This window comes from Musca autumnalis, unplaced genomic scaffold (genome assembly GCF_047663935.1).
Source record: "Musca autumnalis isolate F117 unplaced genomic scaffold, ASM4766393v1 scaffold_4, whole genome shotgun sequence".
Classification (NCBI taxonomy): domain Eukaryota; kingdom Metazoa; phylum Arthropoda; class Insecta; order Diptera; family Muscidae; genus Musca; species Musca autumnalis.
The window spans coordinates 89879263-89897921 of record NW_027411977.1 but is presented as its reverse complement, the minus strand read 5'-3'; the positions used below and the strand labels follow the sequence as shown (position 1 = coordinate 89897921).

The window sequence follows — 18659 nt, the reverse complement described above, 5'->3', positions numbered from 1 at the left end:
AACCATACTTGATCGGGCGTGAACATATGTATGTTGTAAACAGCAGCGAACATTTTGGCGAATCTCGGGGGAGAAACTCGGAAAAAATGTACGAGTTCCTATGATCCATGAGTTGACAATACAAGTATGTAGCATCCGATGCCTCATTGCCTATGAGACCTTCAAAGTTCATTAAGGCGATGGAGAGTTAGTAACCAACCAAACCTATCCAAACATACTGTTCTATGAAAAAAGGAAAGAATCTTCCCCTATTGTTGACAACCGTAAACGTTTTAAGTAACAGTTAGCAACTGTAGAATATTTTGGAGGTTAGCGTAGCATTAGCCCTAATAAACAACGATAACGCGATCGTCGAGTGCCCGACGGAGGAAAAGGCTAATTTTGTCAGATCCGCTTCCACCACACTCAAACTTCGTTTAGGTTTTGGGAGTGGGTGCATCTAAGGGATTGTTCTGGACATGTCCGTGCGAGGGACTAAGACATAGACTTCTTTGCTTCATGCTACGTGAACATAGCAGTGAGACGTCAGCCTCATTAGCAGCACTAAACACAAGCCGTAGTTATTTCAATCCCTAAAAATGCATCTTTTTTGCAATGGACTCCGGCCAAGTTTGAAACGTTGGATAATCAATTATATGTGTGGACCCTAATCGTACATGGAATTTAGGAATAAGAAGTCTAAGTCCGGAACTGTTTAACCTCTAGCTCTCCTGTATTCCGGCCCCTGCAGACGGCATGGAGATTGTAACGTATGCGGATGATGCGTCAGGCACCTTTCCTGAACTTCTATTTGACTGATTTTATCACCTTTTTCCACCCGAGGAATATGAAAATATCCGCCACTTAATCTACCGTCACTCCGTTCCCACATGGACGGCAGAGGTGAGAACAGACCACAAACTAACCTAAGATTGTAGGGGTCACATTCGACAGCATGTTCATGTCGTCCGCGCAGATAAAGAAATCTTGTGGACCACATATAACGCGATAAGCCGGTTTATGATAACCTATGCGGTGCCAGTTTGGTCCGCGATATTCAAAGCTGTCGAAATACCGCCCACAGAAATTCAAATGGTCCCTCATGTCTTTAGGGGACCATCCACATGAGGAGACAAAGACTCGTCTGGTACAGGAATACAATGGCATGCTTCGTTGGTCGGGTGTTAGCGTGGGAGCCATCATAATCACCAAAGGGTGAATAAGATTCCCAACCCAGACATGTCAGCAGGGATCTTCATGATCTAGAAGAGAGAACCCCCAGGGCAAGAATCGATGACACCGTGCAAAACGTTCGCCTGGCATCGGCCCAGTCTAACTCTATTACCGGCCAATGAATCATCTAGCTCCTGATCGCCTTTAAATGGTGTACTACCGAGCAATGAATCGTCGAGTTACCGATCATATTCAGATCGTCGTAGATTGTACTAGTTCTCCAATCAATAAAAACCTGATTTAACCCCCAGGAAAGGGAAGGGAAGATAACTAGCCTTTTTATGCCCTCAGCCTTTAGGCTAGAAAGGGTATATAAACTTTCATACGGGCTATATCGGTTCACTCCTTCAGGTGCCTCCCCACAAAAGTTCAAAAATGTTCGAAATTTTGCGCACGATAACTCTTGAAGGGAGCGATCGATATAATCCATACTTTGCACAGCCTAATATATCTAACAGATATAGATCAGGTTCGAATATGGACTATATTTGTCTACTCCTTCTGGTACCTCTCACACAAAATTTCGGATAAGTTCACTTTAAGACCTGCTCTCGAATCACTTTGATTTTTGTTGAAGCGATTTGCATTCGCTACCTCCATTACGACGGTAAAAGTTTTTTCAGGGGCAAGTCGATATTTCTTGGGAAAACAACCCGAAAGGTGTAAAAAATCCCCTATATATGGTGGTCGGAGAACACGATAACTCTCGAACTGTTCAACCGATTTGGTCCAACATTTGGTCTTCGTCATATTATATCCAAACTTAGTTTCATCGGCAACTTTCGGTACTTCTCCCCAATATTTAAAAAATGTCACTAAAATGCTAGGTCGATATGACTTCAATGCGGCAACCAATTTGGTCCAAAGTTTGGATCTCCTAATATTTTATCAAAGTTTAGTTTAACTTCTAAAATGGCCCATATCGGTCCTCCCTAAGGGTACCTACCCTACAAAAGTTCAACTTTTGTGTCTTAGTGCAGTTAGTTCCTAATCCACATTTTTGTCGGCAAGTTCAAATGTCCAAAAAGGGCCACAAAATGCTGAAGATACCTTAAATACATTCGATCTGTCCGGAGGTGAAAGTTTCGCTTCATAGTGGCTGAGGGTATATATCTTTCGGCAAAGCCGACTGACACTTTTTACTTGTTATTTGGTAAGGTCCTCATGGCGATCCTGGACATAACTGAGCTTATCTTAGCCAAAGACAAAATCACGTTACAAATCTGCACCTGGGATGTCTTAAAGCCAAAGTGGATGTAGTTGTAAAACACAAAACGGATGTCGTCGCATTATAGGATGTTCGATGAAGAGAATGACATCCAAAGATAGGACACAGTCTTAAATATGGCTGTGACTTCGGGGCGACATAATGCTTTATGACTGTCAGTAGATCAACTCACAAATGATTGACTACGCTCGATGATATTCCAAGCCGTGTATAAATTTTCTATTCCGCAAAACTCTCCGCTATGATCTTCACTGATATCAGATCCTCAGTTTATTACCAAAGGACGCTTGAGACATGGATAGAGCTTTTTGTGTGATATTTTCATTATCCTGATACTACCGGTTCTAATGCATACACCAAGCTTGAAGCTTGGGTACTTACGCAAGCAGATAAGGCAGTGCTTGGTGTATTCGAGAGCAAAATTCTTCGCAAGATCTACGGTCCAATATGCGTTAACGATGAATACGACGTCGTATGAACCACGAGCTGTATCTACTATTATATGACGTCATGAGTAGAGTTAAACGTGAACAGATACACCAGTACTTGGAGCATATGAACCACGAACTGTACCGGCTATACAACGACATCAACTTAGTGTTTCAGAGATTTCGTTAGCGAGGATGAAAATGGCGTTTAAAAACGGGTTATTTATTGCGGACACGCAGGACGGGAAAGCCAAGAATTCGATGAACTAAACAATTGGAAGACTAGATTACAGATCATGATATTCGAAATTGACAAGGTAAAGTAGCGAATAAAGAGAAGAGGAAATCTATTCTCAGTTCGCAGTAAAGGATAAATATTCTTTAGAGGAGTAAGTGTAAGAAAGTAGCAGTAAATCTTATCTTTATAACGAACGTATAATTAGGTACGTTATTGATAAGTTGGACTGTACAATAATATCAGGAAATAGTATATTTGCTTTCATAAAAAATTTTGAAAATTGCATTCTCCTCCATTCCATTTTTGACCAGAGTTATTACAAAATTGAACACTTTACGGGGAAAAGCGTCAAGGCAGACCTTATAAATTTCATCTAATGGAATTGATTCTCTATTGGTAGGTGTATTCCTTTTGGAAATAATTACATTTGATGGTTGGTTAACACCTACAAAAAATATTTGCCAAAAATATTCCGCAAAAAACTTACGCACGTGCCGTGGTTTCAGATAATATTAACAATAAATATAATATTATTTTTTTGGGAAAAATAATCACAAAATAACCCAAAAATTGCCTTAATAAAACAACAACAATACCGCAAAATTTGACAATTAATCTAATAATGCCGACGGTTAAGCAATTTCCTAAAAAAAGGAGGTTTTCCTCATAAAAAATTGCGTATGCGTGAACTGCCTACCACAAACAGTTTTTTTATACAAAGTAACACTGCAATAAACGTGTGCGCACAGTAGCTGTAGTTTATGAGTGACGGATGGGCAATTTAGTTACGCCTTCCAAATGAATAAGTGAATCTCTACTTGGGCGATTCCAGTGTGCGATCACATTGCCGGATGTGTATCAAAGTGTGAGGAGGCTGGTGTGTGCATGCTATTCATTTATGTGGCTTGTTGATCTTCCACCAAATAGAATTGGCAGTCAAAAGGCCTAAATAACAAAAATTAACCCTCAATAAGTAGAAAAGAATAAAATAATGTTACATTGTATCATTGTTTGTGGGGATTTAAGGATACACAGGCATTCTTTATCATTGTTGTTGCTGTTCTTTTCTATTGGTGGTAGATAGTTGTTAAAAAACGAAACGGAACTTACCGCAACCAATAATTTAAACATGATTAAAAAACTCGTATAAAATTTTGCTTTTTGTTTTTACAGCAGCGTTTTAATGCCTAAAGGTTTAAAAAATGTGTTTTGATAGGCCAAACAATGCCGATGAACAATGCCGTTAATACCTTCATTATGTTGATGATAATGATGAGGAATTCAATGAAAAACTCATAGCAACTGATCTAAATCATTGGCTAATCCTTCATCCATAACTAAAGTGAGCTTAAGATATGAGGGGTGTGATCGTCCATGCCATATATGATCGGAGGAAGAATTCTCAATATTATTTGAGTCAATGACAATGTTAGTGTTGCAGATTTATTGCGGAGCATTTATTTTGTTTTTTGTTATTATTGGTCTTTTTATTTGAATCATATGGTTTATAATAAAATAAGAATACATATGCAAAAAAGATAATTGTACAATTGACAGTGTTTTTTTTAATTTTTCAATATTAGGCCATCTGGATTATAATTGGAACTTTGAATAAAATTTCCAAATTTGAATAAAATTTCCAAATTCGGTTGGAGGAATATTTAATATTGTGCATACATATTACTAAAACAAGTAAGAAAAGTCTATAGTCGGACGGAGCCGACCATGGGATACCCTATACCACTATCCCTGGACAAACGCTCTCCACGGAACTTCTTTTCAATGATTGTGAAAATTTAATTATCAAACACCAGAGATGTAATGTATAATACTTATGACCAAAACCAAAAAGTTATCTAGCATGACAAAGACATTTTTGTAGCAGGAAAGGAAAATTTAGTTCACACAAACTAAAATGTAATGAAACCCACTTATGTAGTACGTTTTTGAAATTTTTACCAATTTCACACAAAAGTTTCAGTCCATTAACCCGCTAAGTATTATCTGATATTCACGTTGGTTTGTACGCTTCTTCTTCATCATAAACTTAAACTTTGTTTATTTTGCGGGTTATTATTTTGACCTACAGAGCCGCTACAAAATTGGTTAAAATTTTGTTTTTGGTCCATTTCATCCCGTGAACATTTCACGATCATCACCAAAAACTAATCATTTCTGTTCTGGCCCGAACCCAATCTCATTAAAAAAATTGTTACAATCGGTTCATAATTGCGGCCTTAAAAGCTTGTTTACAATTTTTAATGGACGGACACACATCACTAAATCGCTTTATCTCGTCGAGATATGAATTTTGGCATACCAAATAAGGGGTCTAGGACGAATATTTCGTGGTGTTACATAAACTTTTGGAGAGACAATATGTAGCATGGTATAAAAATGTGGTTCTCTACACAGAACCCATTATATATTAGGCAGTAGGCCCGTTATTTAGCAAACATTTTATTGCAATTTACATCAGAGGATAGGTCAGTAGTTTTTTCCCATATGTAGGCTATTTTGCGAAATATATATATCCTCAAGGAATTAAAATATCGACCAAAAAAAAAATTTATATTTTTCATACAAAAGTAATGGTCCATTTCACCCGCTAAAGAATATCAGATCATCATTCAAAATTGTAGGCATCTTTTTCGACCTATACTATTACCCGGTGCAAAATTTCGTGACTATTGATGTATAATTGCGACTTCTAGCGAGTTTATTATTACACTACAAACAAATAACGGGATATATTAGGCTGTAACTCTGTTATCTAATCATGCACACCAACATAATTGGCATCAATTGAAAGGTCAAGCGTTCCACTTTCAAGTATATCTCACTTGTCCGGAATGTCACTTCCAGGAATTAAGATATAAGCTGTATATTAAAATTTTTCACAATTTTCACACAAAAGTTTTGGTCCATTTAACCCTCTAAATATTATCCGATCGCCATCTCAAATTGCAAGCTTCTCCTTAGTGATATACTCTTACCTTATTTAAAATTACGCGTTGATCGGACTATTATTGAGACCTACAGAGCCGCAACAAAATTAGATAAATATTATGTTTTTGGTCCATTTCACCCGCTAAATATTTCACGATCATCACCAATAAGAATAGGGATCTATTCTGATCTGAACCCGACCTCCATACAAAATTTCGTGACGATCGGTCCATAATTGCGGCCTGGAGCGTGTTTACAATTTATAATGGACAGACGGACGGACGGACGGACGGACACACATCTCAAAATCGCTTTATCTCGTCGAGATATGAAGAATGGTATACCACATTGGGGGTCTCCGACGAATATTTCGCTGTGTTACATGAATTTTTACCAAAACAAACTTATAATACCCTTTTCCATATTGTGGTATAGGGTATAATAAATATTTTGTGTACCCTACACCACTATGTGGGGAAGGTATTAATTGAAAGATGCGTTTGGGTTAAACGTGTGAAACAAATAGAAATAATAAGGACGAAATAATACAGGGCCCGAAATACGGATAGGCTCACACACAAATTTCTAATTTTTTAATAATTCAGATCATTTTAATAAATATTTTTTTTTGACAACCTAAGGTTGGACACGCCAAAACTTTGAGATTTCCCGCACTGAGAACCAAAAATACATTATTACAGGTAATTCTGCAGAAAAATATTTGGTTAAAATCTGACGAAATATACCGAGATATAAGTTTTACCAATACGGAAACATTTTCGCGTGGAGGTTTATTATGCAATAAGAACTACTGGTACAGGGTTACAGCAAATTCGGTTGAACAATGTGTTGGTAACAGTAAAATACTTCAATTTAGGAGGATTCGTTACATGGGAACCGCGCGAAAACTTGGACCTAGGACTGCAATATTTTTCTTGGGGTGTTTATAGGTCACTAGGACCAGATAAGTGTCCCAAAAGTTTCTATATTTTTTCTGCAAAAGGCCACTTTGATTTTGTTACCGGTCACTGTCCATTATTGAAAGTGTGATATCATGGTTAAATGCATTAGTTTCGATTTAGCATTAGAGCATTAGAGTCGATTTACCAATATTAGTCCGCCGGACTATCTGGCTGTTATATGGGGCGCACAATAACTCTCGAACGTATGAACCGATTTAATCAAAAATTTGGCTTTGTCCAAAATTAGATCAAGTTCGAATTTGGGCTATATCGGACCCCTCCCTCAAGTATCTTCCCCAAAAAAGTTCAACAATTTTCGATAAAATTAAGCGCGCGATATCTTTCGAAGGGAGTAACAGATTAGACTCATACTTTGCACATCGTAATGTTTCTACCATGGTACAATTCAAAAAGGTAACATCATTTCAAAACAAGTAAAAAAGTGTCAGTCGGCTTTGCCGACAGATACGTACCCTCAGCCAATATGAAGTGAAACTTTCACCTACGGACAGATCGAATGTATTTAAGGACTCTTCAGAATTTTGTGACCTTTATTGGACATTTGAACTTGCCGACAAAAATGTGCATTAGGAATTAACTGCACTAAGACACAAATGTTGATCTTTTGTAGGACAGGTACACTTAGGGAGGACCGATATGGGCCATTTTAGAAGTTAAACTAAATTTTGATAAACTATTAGGAGATCCAAAGTTTGGACCAAATTGGTTGCCTCATTCAAGTGATATCGTCCTAGCATTTTAGTGACATTTTTTAAATATTTGGGAGAAGTACCGAATGTTGTGGATACAATATGACGAAGACCAAATGTTGGACCAAATCGGTTGAACATTTCGAGAGTTATCGTGCTCTCCGACCGCCACATATGGTGACATAGGGGTTTTTTACACCTTTCGGGCTGTTTTGCCAAGAAATATGGACTTGCCCCTGAAAAAACTTTTACCGTCGTAATGGAGGTAGCGAATGTAAATCGCTTCAACAAAAATCAAAGTGATTCGAGAGCAGGTCTTAAAGTGAACTTATTCGAAATTTTGTGTGAGAGGTACCACAAGGAGTAGACAAATATAGTTCATATTCGAACCTGATTTATATCTGGTAGATATATTAGGATGTGCAAAGAAGTTATCGTGCGCAAAATGTTTCCGAAAATTTTTGAAGTTTTGTGGGGGAGGTACCGGAAGGAGTGGACCGATATAGCTCATCTTTAAACTTAAACTAAGTTTGGACAAAGTATTACGAAAGCCAACATTTGAACCGAATCGGTTCATCCGTTAGAGAGTTATCGTGCGCACCAGCCAGCCAGACACACGGACAGACAGACAGACAGACAGACAGACGGACGGACATTGCTAAATCAACTCTAAAACCATTATTTCGATGAGGCACATTTTGTCCGTATGAAAGTGTATATACCCTTTCTAGCCTAAAGGCTGAGGGTATAAAAAACGAAGATACATCTCTGTATTCCTCTGTAATTGAAACTATCCAACCAGCGGACATTAGGATGTCTATGCCGTCTGGATGGTGTGGAATTTCAGAAAGGTAGAGGTTAAACAGTTCCAGAGATATTACCCCTCCCTGCTTCCCACTACGGGTTTAGGACTTTTTGTTTTTGAATTCCACAAACGACTGTCGTCTGCACATATACATAGTTTATTAACCAACGTTTCGTCCTGACCAAACAAAATGTAAAGTTCTTTGGGGGGAAGTCCAAACTTCTCAAAATTAGGCTTTTGAAGTTCCGAAATTTCCATTGTTTATAACTTTGCCATTTGTGAACGGATAACGATAATATAGATACCATTCTAAAGCTTACGGAGTACAATATCAAATATAATCCAATGTATCTCTAAATAGACGGCCTTCGGCGGGGAAATTAAAAACATTTATTAAGAATTTGTCATCATATATGTGTGTTTACATACACAAAACACATACATACTAGGTGTGTCAAAATCGTTTTGACAACGAAGTTACGTCAAGGCGAATACAATGCTGTGTGCTGTGAGCGTAACTGCTACGTACACCAATATTTCACCAACCTACCAAAATAACGCTCTCTGAGCGTCCGTATTACCCAAATACGTTGAGTCCCAAATCACATTTAAAACGCAAAATCCGCGACCAAAACTTACTTAAATGTTTTCATTCGTAAAACATTTCCTTTTCAATTAATTAGATAATAATTTTCCTTTTCAATTAATTGGATTTCATGTTTTGTCGGGCTTTTGTTTTTAAAATACAAAACACACACACACACATACAAACAATAACGTTCTGTCAAAGTTAATCTTTTTTAACTTACAAAAAGTATACGCTCGACGTAGTTCTCATAAGAATACATTTGTTCTACTTTTTTCACCACACACGCCCTGGGTATACGTCCGTATATAGGTATGGGCCTCAGGTAACCTTTTATTATTCTACCATGTGTTTCTACCAGGTACCATGTGTTTCTACCAGGTAAAGTTTTGGAGGAAAAGAATTTTGGTTGTGTGGCCGGTATTCGATCTGCCCGTGGATGGAAGTTTCAATTTACTCAGAATGAGGGTGTATCTCCGTCGGCAAAGCTGAATGGTACTTTATCTAATTGTTTAGTGTTATTTGCCATTTCCATTTGGCTTTTAACATGGTGATGTCAAAAAGTTATTTCAATAAAAACAAGTGAAAACGTGTTAAGTTCGGCCGGGCCGAACTTTTCATACCCTCCACCATAAAATACTCTGAAGTAAAACGGAATAATTATTTTCTTTTCTGTCCACAATTTTAGGAGGAGATATTCAGTGACCACTTATACCTAAATAAGGTAAAAATAGCATAAAAAGTGCATTCAATCGGTTGGGAACCTTATATGGGGCTTAATCAAAGTATGGGCCTATGTTTTTGGTGGAGAAGTTTTGTGACCACTCGGAAACTCAAATGTCGAATTACAGATACTTGGATCCGAAATTTGTAGCTAAATCCAAAAAAAACCGAAAATCGGGAGATATCGTTAAAAATCTACCAACACATGTATGTATCTATCTGGACAGTTTTTTGAATTACAGATAGTTGGGTCAACAATACTGAAAATGGGGAGGCACCGTTATATACAAAATCATGGACCTATGCTGACAGTTTTAGGCTAAGATGTTGTGTGACCACTGGGAACCTCAAATGCCGACTTACAAATAGCTAGGTCGAAACTTGTAGCTAAAATCTTCAAAATACCGAAAATCGGGAGGTACCGTTCCATGGGGACTATACCAAAACATGGACCTATATTGACAGTTTTTGGTTGGGAACCTCAAACGGCAAATTACAGGTAGTTCGATCGCAAAATGTAGCTACAATCCTCAAAATACCGAAAATCGGGAGGTAACGTTATATGGGGGCTATTTAAAAAAACGTATACCTCTGTTCACAGTTTTTGAAGGTGATATTTTGTTATCACTAGGCACCTCAACTGTCAAATTACAGGTAGTTCGGTGAAAAATTTTAGCTAAAATCCTCAAAATACCAAAAATCTGCAGATACCGTTATATAGGGGCTATACCAAAACATGGATCTATGTTGACAGTTTTAGGTGGAAATGTTTTGTGATTACTAGGATTCTCAACTCTCAAATTACAGGTAGTTCGGTCAAAAATTGTAGCTAAAATCCTCAAAATACCGAAAATCGAGAGATACCAAAACATGGACCTATGTTGACGGTTTTTAGTGGAGATATTTTGTGACCACTGGGAACCCCAAACGTGAAATTTCAGGTAGTTCGGTCATAAAATGTAGCTAAAATCCTCAAAATACCGAAAATCCTGAGGTACCGTTATATGGGGGCTATACCAAAACATGGACCTATGTTGACGGTTTTTAGTGGAGATATTTTGTGATTACTAGGAACTTAAACTGTCAAATTACAGGTAGTTTGTTCAAAAATTGTAGTTAAAATCTTCAAAATACCGAAAATCGGTAGGTACCGTTGTATGGGGCTATACCAAAACATAGACCAATGTTGACGGTGTTTAGTGGAGATATTTTGTGACCACTGGAAACCCCAAACGTAAAATTACAGGTAGTTTGGTCAAAAAATGTAGCTGAAATTCGCAAAATACCGAAAATCGGGAGGTACCGTTATATGGGGGTTATACCAAAAAGTGGTCCAATATAGTACATCTTCGAACTTGACCTGCTTACAGAAAAAATACACTCGTGTGCAAAAATGTAGTGCTCTAGCACAATTAATGCGAACGCTAGAGTGATAATAACAGACGGACAGACGGACATAGCTAGATCGTCTTAGAATTTTATACTGATCAAGAATATATGTATATACTTTATATGGTCGTAAATGATTAGTTCGATGTGTTGCAAACAGAAAAACAAACTTAATATACCATCCATACTATGGTGGAGGGTATAAAAAAAGTTTTTTTAATTAATTTAATTAATCGAGCGATATGACCTAGGGAGATTCTATTGAAAAAAAAGTAAAAAAGTATCAGTCGTAAAGTAAAAAAGTCTTTCCAGAAATGTGTGGCCCTTTTTGGACATTTGAACTTGACGACAAACATTAGGGTTAAAGTTAAAAACTGGTTAGGTTTACATCAGCGGGCAAATTAGATGTTGTTGCTAGACAATCATATTACAAACGATAGCTTTTATCCATAGTAGATTGGAATATGTCCTTCACATCGAAAGATTTTTTAAGTGGATTGTGGCTTAGAACGCTAAGACGTCAGCAACTTATTCTGCTGGTCTCAAATCCCAGCCGGGTTCCAGTTTTTGCCTTTTAGTTTTTTTTTTGCACAAATTAGATAATAAGATATATGCCTTAAGTTCAATGTTTTGCTCCTTGGGTTGTTAGGCTCTAAAAAATTTTAGCGGTAATTATTGAAAGCCTAACGACCTAACTTATTACAAAACCCACCACTAACCCATTATTTTATAAGTGGTTATTTTTTGACCACCAGAATAAGCAGTCAAACAAGAATTCACGACTTTTAGTAACTACTTATTTAAGTGGCCAGAAAATAACCACTTACCACACGCGAAACGCTCTGTTAAAATAATGGGTTAATAGAGGGTTTTGTAATGAGTATTTTTGCTGGGAGAGAATCCATACAAGTGAAGATTAAACGTAGAACATAAAGAAAAATGTTCAACGGATTGCAGAATCAAGGTCGATCAAGAAACGTCTGACAACAAAGAATAACCCAAAAACTAAGGGTAAAGAATCTTCAACGAACGAATAATTTTAGATCTTGCCCCCAAAGAATTTTTATCCATAAAAACGTAAGTCATCTGCAATATAAGCCATACAATTTAGAGTCGATTTAGCAATGTCCATTCTCCTTAGCTAGTCAGATGGATCGACTATCCAATGACGATATCTCTTAATGAACGTTCATCCGATTACGTTAAAACGTTACACATCGTAATATTTTTCCCGAACTTAGATCGCGTTCTTTTGACACCTTTCACGCAAACTCTCAATATTTTTGGCTTAGATTTTGTTTAAGTAAGTTTAATTCCTTAAAGTAGCTTCGATTGCCTGCTTACCATTTCGTACTCGTACTCCTTCGCGGGTATCACCCAATATTGCTGAAACACTAAATTTTAAAATCGGTTTACTGTTGTTATCCTTTAACAGGGTTGTTGTATTCGGAATTGGAGAAATATTCTCAACTTTAGGTATACGTGGTGTCAACAGCTCGTCATCTTCATCCTCATGGACTAAATCGACGTCATCATCTTCTTCGTCGTCATGATCCATGTCATCCATTTCAATGTCATCATCGATGCCAATATCAGCATCTTCATCTAAATCATCATTTTCATTGTCCAAGTCATTGTCTTCATGATTCTTTATATCCGCAGCACAAAATTCATCATTATCCTCGTCATTATTATCATGGTTGTTGCCTTTATCGCGATCACTATTCCCGTTTATATTTTCACTATTTACACTTTGACTTTTATTTGATTTCATAATTGATTTTCGAGCTTTGCGATTCGAACTTTTACACTTTTCACATTTTATGTTAACGATTTTTAAGTTGTTGTATTTGTTTTGTTTTAAATTTGTCATTTGAATGAAATTTCCACACTCGTGACAACACACTTGAGATTGGTGATGCTGCTGCTGTTGTTGTTGTTGGCGTGCCGCTAAAGTCAAGTGGTGATGATGATTTAAATGATGATGCTGTTGCTGCTGCATTTGTTGCGAGGGATTATTACTGTAGGTCAGTTGCTGATCATTTTCATTGGCGGCATTTGCAGCCATTTGGGTTGCCGATGCAAAAGCACTGCCAGCATCTTCATGTGAAGATACCGAGGATGAATTACGACTCACAAGCATTTTTTATTCATAGATTTATGCGGTTTATTTTTGTTTTAATTTATTTGGGAGTTTAAAAAAATCACAGTTTTGAGATTTGCGTTTTTTATTATTATCAATTTTTTGTTTGTTTATTAATTAATAACTATTATTTATTAGGGTTTCCGTTGCACGCAGTTCGCAATATATCCTTATGTCATCAAGTCTGCGTAGTGCGAGACTTGTAAACGCGTTTCGTTCAAAAATCGAACTGAACCTTGTAAACCCCGTGAGCCAACAGACGACGATGTCCTGTGCGAATATTATTTTTCTCGCACATTGCTTGTGTGTTTGTGTGTAACAACATTTCAGTATTGGAGGATTGCGCATTTGTCGTTGTGTGTGCCCGTGTGTGTGCGGCTGTGTTTGGGATTTTAAGGGTTGCTTGGCGGTGGTTGGTCTGTTTCTCCTGCCCACATTTCACAGGGATATGTTGGCGGCCATGGTTTTCCACTAACTTCAATGGTATTGGTGTGAGTAGAAATCACCGTATATGTGTATTTGTGTGAATATACATGTATACACGGCACGTGATGCTCCTTTTTCCCCATATAGCAGTGCCAATATTATTATCCTGCCGCCACAACCCATCCTCACCATCTGTGCCAGTATTAATTTAAGTATGTTGGTAATGCATTCATTGTTTTCTATTATTTCCTTTATCGTATTTTCCTTTCGTTTTTTTGACAACATAATATTTTTCTTCGTCGTTTTGTTTTTGTTGTTGTTCTTTGGCGGCCATGAACCCCTCATTTCGTTTTTCTCAATTATTTTATTTGATTTTATTTACATATTTTTCTTTGTTGGCTGCTTTTGTGTGTTGAAACAATAAAATTTTAATTTTCGTGTTCCTTTCACCGGTCTGGATTTTATCATTTTTTTTTGTTTGGAGTTTTTTTTTTCATTTTACTGCCAGAAATTGCTAACATGCCACCATACAAACTGAATTTATTTGTGAATATCCTTGACTTGATTAAATTGTTAGTAGCTGTGTGTGTGTTTATTTGTATGTATGACTTGGTGCTATCTTTGTTAAGTGAAGCGTTGATGGTTGAATAACACACAGACTGTTTTTATTCTTATTGGATTAAAAATAAATCTTTCACATACAGTGGGATGAAAATTTAAAAGCAAAAAAAAAAAAAAAATCTTATCGGAATAAAAATTTAAAATAAAAGAGTCACCCTGTGTGCTAATGATTTATGAACATGCAAGTACGAGTAAATTTCCATTCATCGGGTGTCGACTTTTTGCATCGGATTTATTGGATACACATGAGGATCAAAAAACACCAAATGTTATGATTGTTTTTCCGTTGGAAATTTATGAAAAATCGTATATCAATCGTTAACCTTCATTTTCCACATCACATTACACCCATTTTAATGACACTAACTGATTGGTTTGCTAGTTATATACAATAATCTCGATAAATTTCCAATATTACAATCACAAACTACTATCGCATATTATTAATATAATTATCGATAATGAAAATGACCACAGCAATTACAATTGTAAATACTTACTTACTTAGCTGGCCCATTACAGAACATTTGTTCCATAGGCCGAACTAAGAAAAGATCTCCATTTCTCTCTACGTATTTGTTGCTTCGCACTCTGGAATACCGCGCCTTTTCATCTCATCATCCACTTGTTTGCGCCAAGCACTGCCATGTCTGCTTGCGCAAGTACCCAGGCTTCGGAACCATACATCAGCACGGGTAGTATCAGTGTTTTGTAGAGCGTTATTTTTGTTTGACGAGATGTGGCTTTGTTTTTAAACTGCTTACTTAAACCAAAGTAGCATCTGTTGGCCAATTCAATTCTTCTTTTTATTTCAAAACTGATGTCGTTTGTTGTGTTTACGGAGGTGCCGAGGTAGACGAAGTCTTTTACTACCTCAATATTATAGGAACCAACCTCTACAGTCGGTCCGAGCTCAATGGACGCATTGCGCGTCGACACCATCAACTTGGTCTTCTCACCGTTTACCGCCAGACCCACTTTAGCAGATTCTCCTTCGACCTTCATAAAGGTATCGGTTACTTCTTTTACTGATCGGCCCATGATGTCTATATCATCAGCATAAGCCAGTAACATGTGGCTATTGGTGTAGATTGTGCCACTTCTTTTCACGTTTGCCTCTCGTATAACCTTTTCCAGCAGGATGTTGAAAAGATCACATGAAAGGCTGTCTCCTTGTCTGAAACCTCTTTTGGTACTAAACTCATCGGAGAGGTTCTTTCCTATTTTAACTGAAGATCTTGTGTCAGTTAAAGTCATTTTACAAAGCCGGATGAGCTTTGCGGGGATACCAAATTCAGACATGGCTTGGAATACCTTTGAACGCAGCGGACTGTCGAAGGCTGCTTTATAATCGACAAAAAGGTGGTAGGTTTCGATCTGCATCTCTTGGGTCTTCTCCAGGATTTGCCGCAGGGTAAATATCTGGTCAATGGTGAACTTGTCAGGTCTAAAGCCGCATTGGTATGGTCCAATTATCTCGTTGACCATAGGCTTTAGTCGTTCGCACAATATCCCTGACACGATCTTGTAGGCAATAGGGAGTAGACTTATGCCCCTATAGTTAGAGCATACAGTCTTATCTCCCTTCTTGTGGACTGGGCACAGATTCAATACCATCTTCTGGGATGGGATCTGTGGTATCTTCGTCGTCTTCGCTACTATTGGATACCAACAGTTTTGAAAAATGTTCTTTCCATATCCTGAGCACACTATCTGTGTCATTTACCAAATTACCTTGCTGGTCTCTACAGGAGAATGTTCCTGTACCAAAGCCATCAGTTTGATACTTCACTCTTTGGTAGAATTTTCGGACTTCATTCTGGTTTCTGTACATCTCGTTTTTCTCACCTCCCGCTTTACCATCTCTCTCTTTTTCCTGCGGAAAAGACGTTTCTCCTCTCTCCTTTTCTCCCGATATCTCTCTCGTGCGCTACGCGTTGCTACGGATTGTAAAGTAGCCCTATATGCCGCATTTTTCTCTTCGGTGGCAGCACGACACTCCTCATCATACCATGGATTCCTTGGTGGAGGTCTCTGGTATCCAAGTATGGATTTTGCGGCTGTTTGCATGAAATGGGCAATGTTTTGCCATTGCGCTGATATGTTATCGGGATGAGGAGTGCTTTGATTAAGCAATTGGGCTAGTTGAGTGGAATATGCTGTGGCTATCTGTTGTGATTGCAGCTAGCCGATGTCTAACTTTCGTGTTGTGTCTGTTCGTACTTTGTTTGCTACGTTTAAGCGGGTGCGTACCTTTGCTGCAACAAGGTAGTGGTCCGAATCAATGTTTGCGCCTCGGAACGATCGTACATCCAACACGGTCGATTTTAATGTCATGGGCAGGGCAACGGTCATATATTTCCTCTAAGCGCTCGTAAAATATATCTTTGGTCTGTTCGTCCTTTTCTTCTGTGGGTGTATGAGCGCAAATAAAGCTGATGTTGAAGAATTTAGCTTTTATTCGAATTGCAGCAAGTCTTTCATTCGCTGGGGTGAAGCTGGATACCAGATGTTTTAGTCTCCGACTAACTACGAATCCGCAACTAAACTCATGCTTTACGTCATGGCAGCTATAATACAGTGCGTCACCCCTAGGTGTTGTTGTGACGCCTTTCCCAATCCATCGTATTTCCTGTATGGCAGTAATATCGGCCTTGTACTTTTCAAGTACGTCTGCCAATGCGAAGACTGCACCTTCTCTATAAAGAGTGCGAACATTCCAGGTGCAGATTCGCAGATCATGGTCCTTAAAACGTTTGCAGGATTCGTCAACTTTAGAGGGGTTTGTTTTTCTTTTCTATCGTTTTTTCATTGTAGGCTGTTTTTTTCTAGGGGAGGGTTACTAACCCGACGACCAAACCCAAGTTTTTAACGTTCTTATGGGTGAACGCGCGGCACATGTTAGCTCACTACCTTTAACGGGTGTTAAAGGCTGTTCCCACAATTGTAAATACTCTTTTTAATTATAAATTAAATCCTAAATATTGCAAAGGCACTGTAAAACATGGAGTCAGAAGATAATGATCTGGAATTTTTTCTTAGGTCGAAGGATTGGGCAAATTCATAAAATTAACGGAATTATGGATCGTTTCAAGTATCGTAACGTTACAAAAGACGTGATGTTGCCTTATGTTGAAGAAGAGATGTCATTTAAATGGGCATTCCAGGATGATAACGAGCCAAAAAATTTACGGAAAGTGATTAAGGAGTGATTCTAAAATAATTCGACAGAAATTCTCCATTGTTCTGCCAAATCCCCTGATCTTAGCTATCGATTAGGACTTGTCGTAGATCGTTAACTCAAAATCAACTGAAATAAGTAAAAAAGTATACCCTCAGACTGTGTATATTGAAACACTTAAAAAAAAAATTATGTACTTAGGGGGTTTAAATGTTGGGCGTATGAACCGACAAAAATGAAGAAATACATTTCAACGGCCAAAAATCCGTTAATCTATAAAAACACATTTGCATTTGAAAAACGAAAAGTTCTACGACAGAGAAGCCATTCCACAGTCGATTCGTCTGAAGAGCTGCTCAACTAACAGCGAAACCAGGTCACGTAATTTGGTGGCTGTGTGGGTTCGTTGTTGTTACTCTCTTTGACAGAAATCCTCTCCACCAATAAAAAACATATAAAAACAAGTAAGCAAAGGCTATAGTCGGACGGGGCCGACCATGTGATACCCTTCACCACAACCTGTAGGAATTAGCTATGTGCAACCGCCTTGCACACTGAATGTCCGGGTTCGATTCCCATCAAATTGTCAACGGTGGCAAAATACCCCTTAGTAATGCTGGCGATATTTCCTGAGTATTTAAGCCATGAAAAACGTCTCTACAAGTGGCAACTTAAGACACGCCGTTCGGACTCGGCGATAAAAACTAGTTGACATATCAATAACTTAATATGAATCCATTGATATAAGAAAAGCCTCCCTTGTCCTTACTGGGATGTTTGTGGAAAATATATAAATTATACATTTCTAAAAAATATTCGAAAATTGGAAAATTCACATTGATTAGCCCCTCATGTTCAATTACACACCAAAGAAGATAGTAGAAGTCAGCTGCGCTAACGGTGATATACCTTCAGCCTCTAAAAAAATATTTATTTTGTAACACGAGTTTGTTTCAAAATACGTGGAATCTGTAGGTATCGTAATATGGGGCTATATCAAATCAATTTTAGTAAGTTAACTTCTGAGTTTTAGAAATATTTGAGAACTATTTTTTCAG

The 18659-nt window shown here is 37.8% G+C and overlaps 1 protein-coding gene across 1 annotated transcript in view; it reads right to left on the bottom strand.

The window, feature by feature from the left end:
• Window positions 1–13634, bottom strand: part of Dbx (homeobox protein Dbx) — a 95088-nt gene extending 81454 nt beyond the window's left edge. The window contains exon 1 of the mRNA XM_073983957.1: window positions 12575–13634. Within this exon, the coding sequence (XP_073840058.1) occupies window positions 12575–13373 (799 nt within the window). The 5' untranslated portion in view covers window positions 13374–13634. The remainder of the gene's footprint in view (window positions 1–12574) is intronic.
• Between the last annotated feature and the right edge of the window lie 5025 nt (window positions 13635–18659).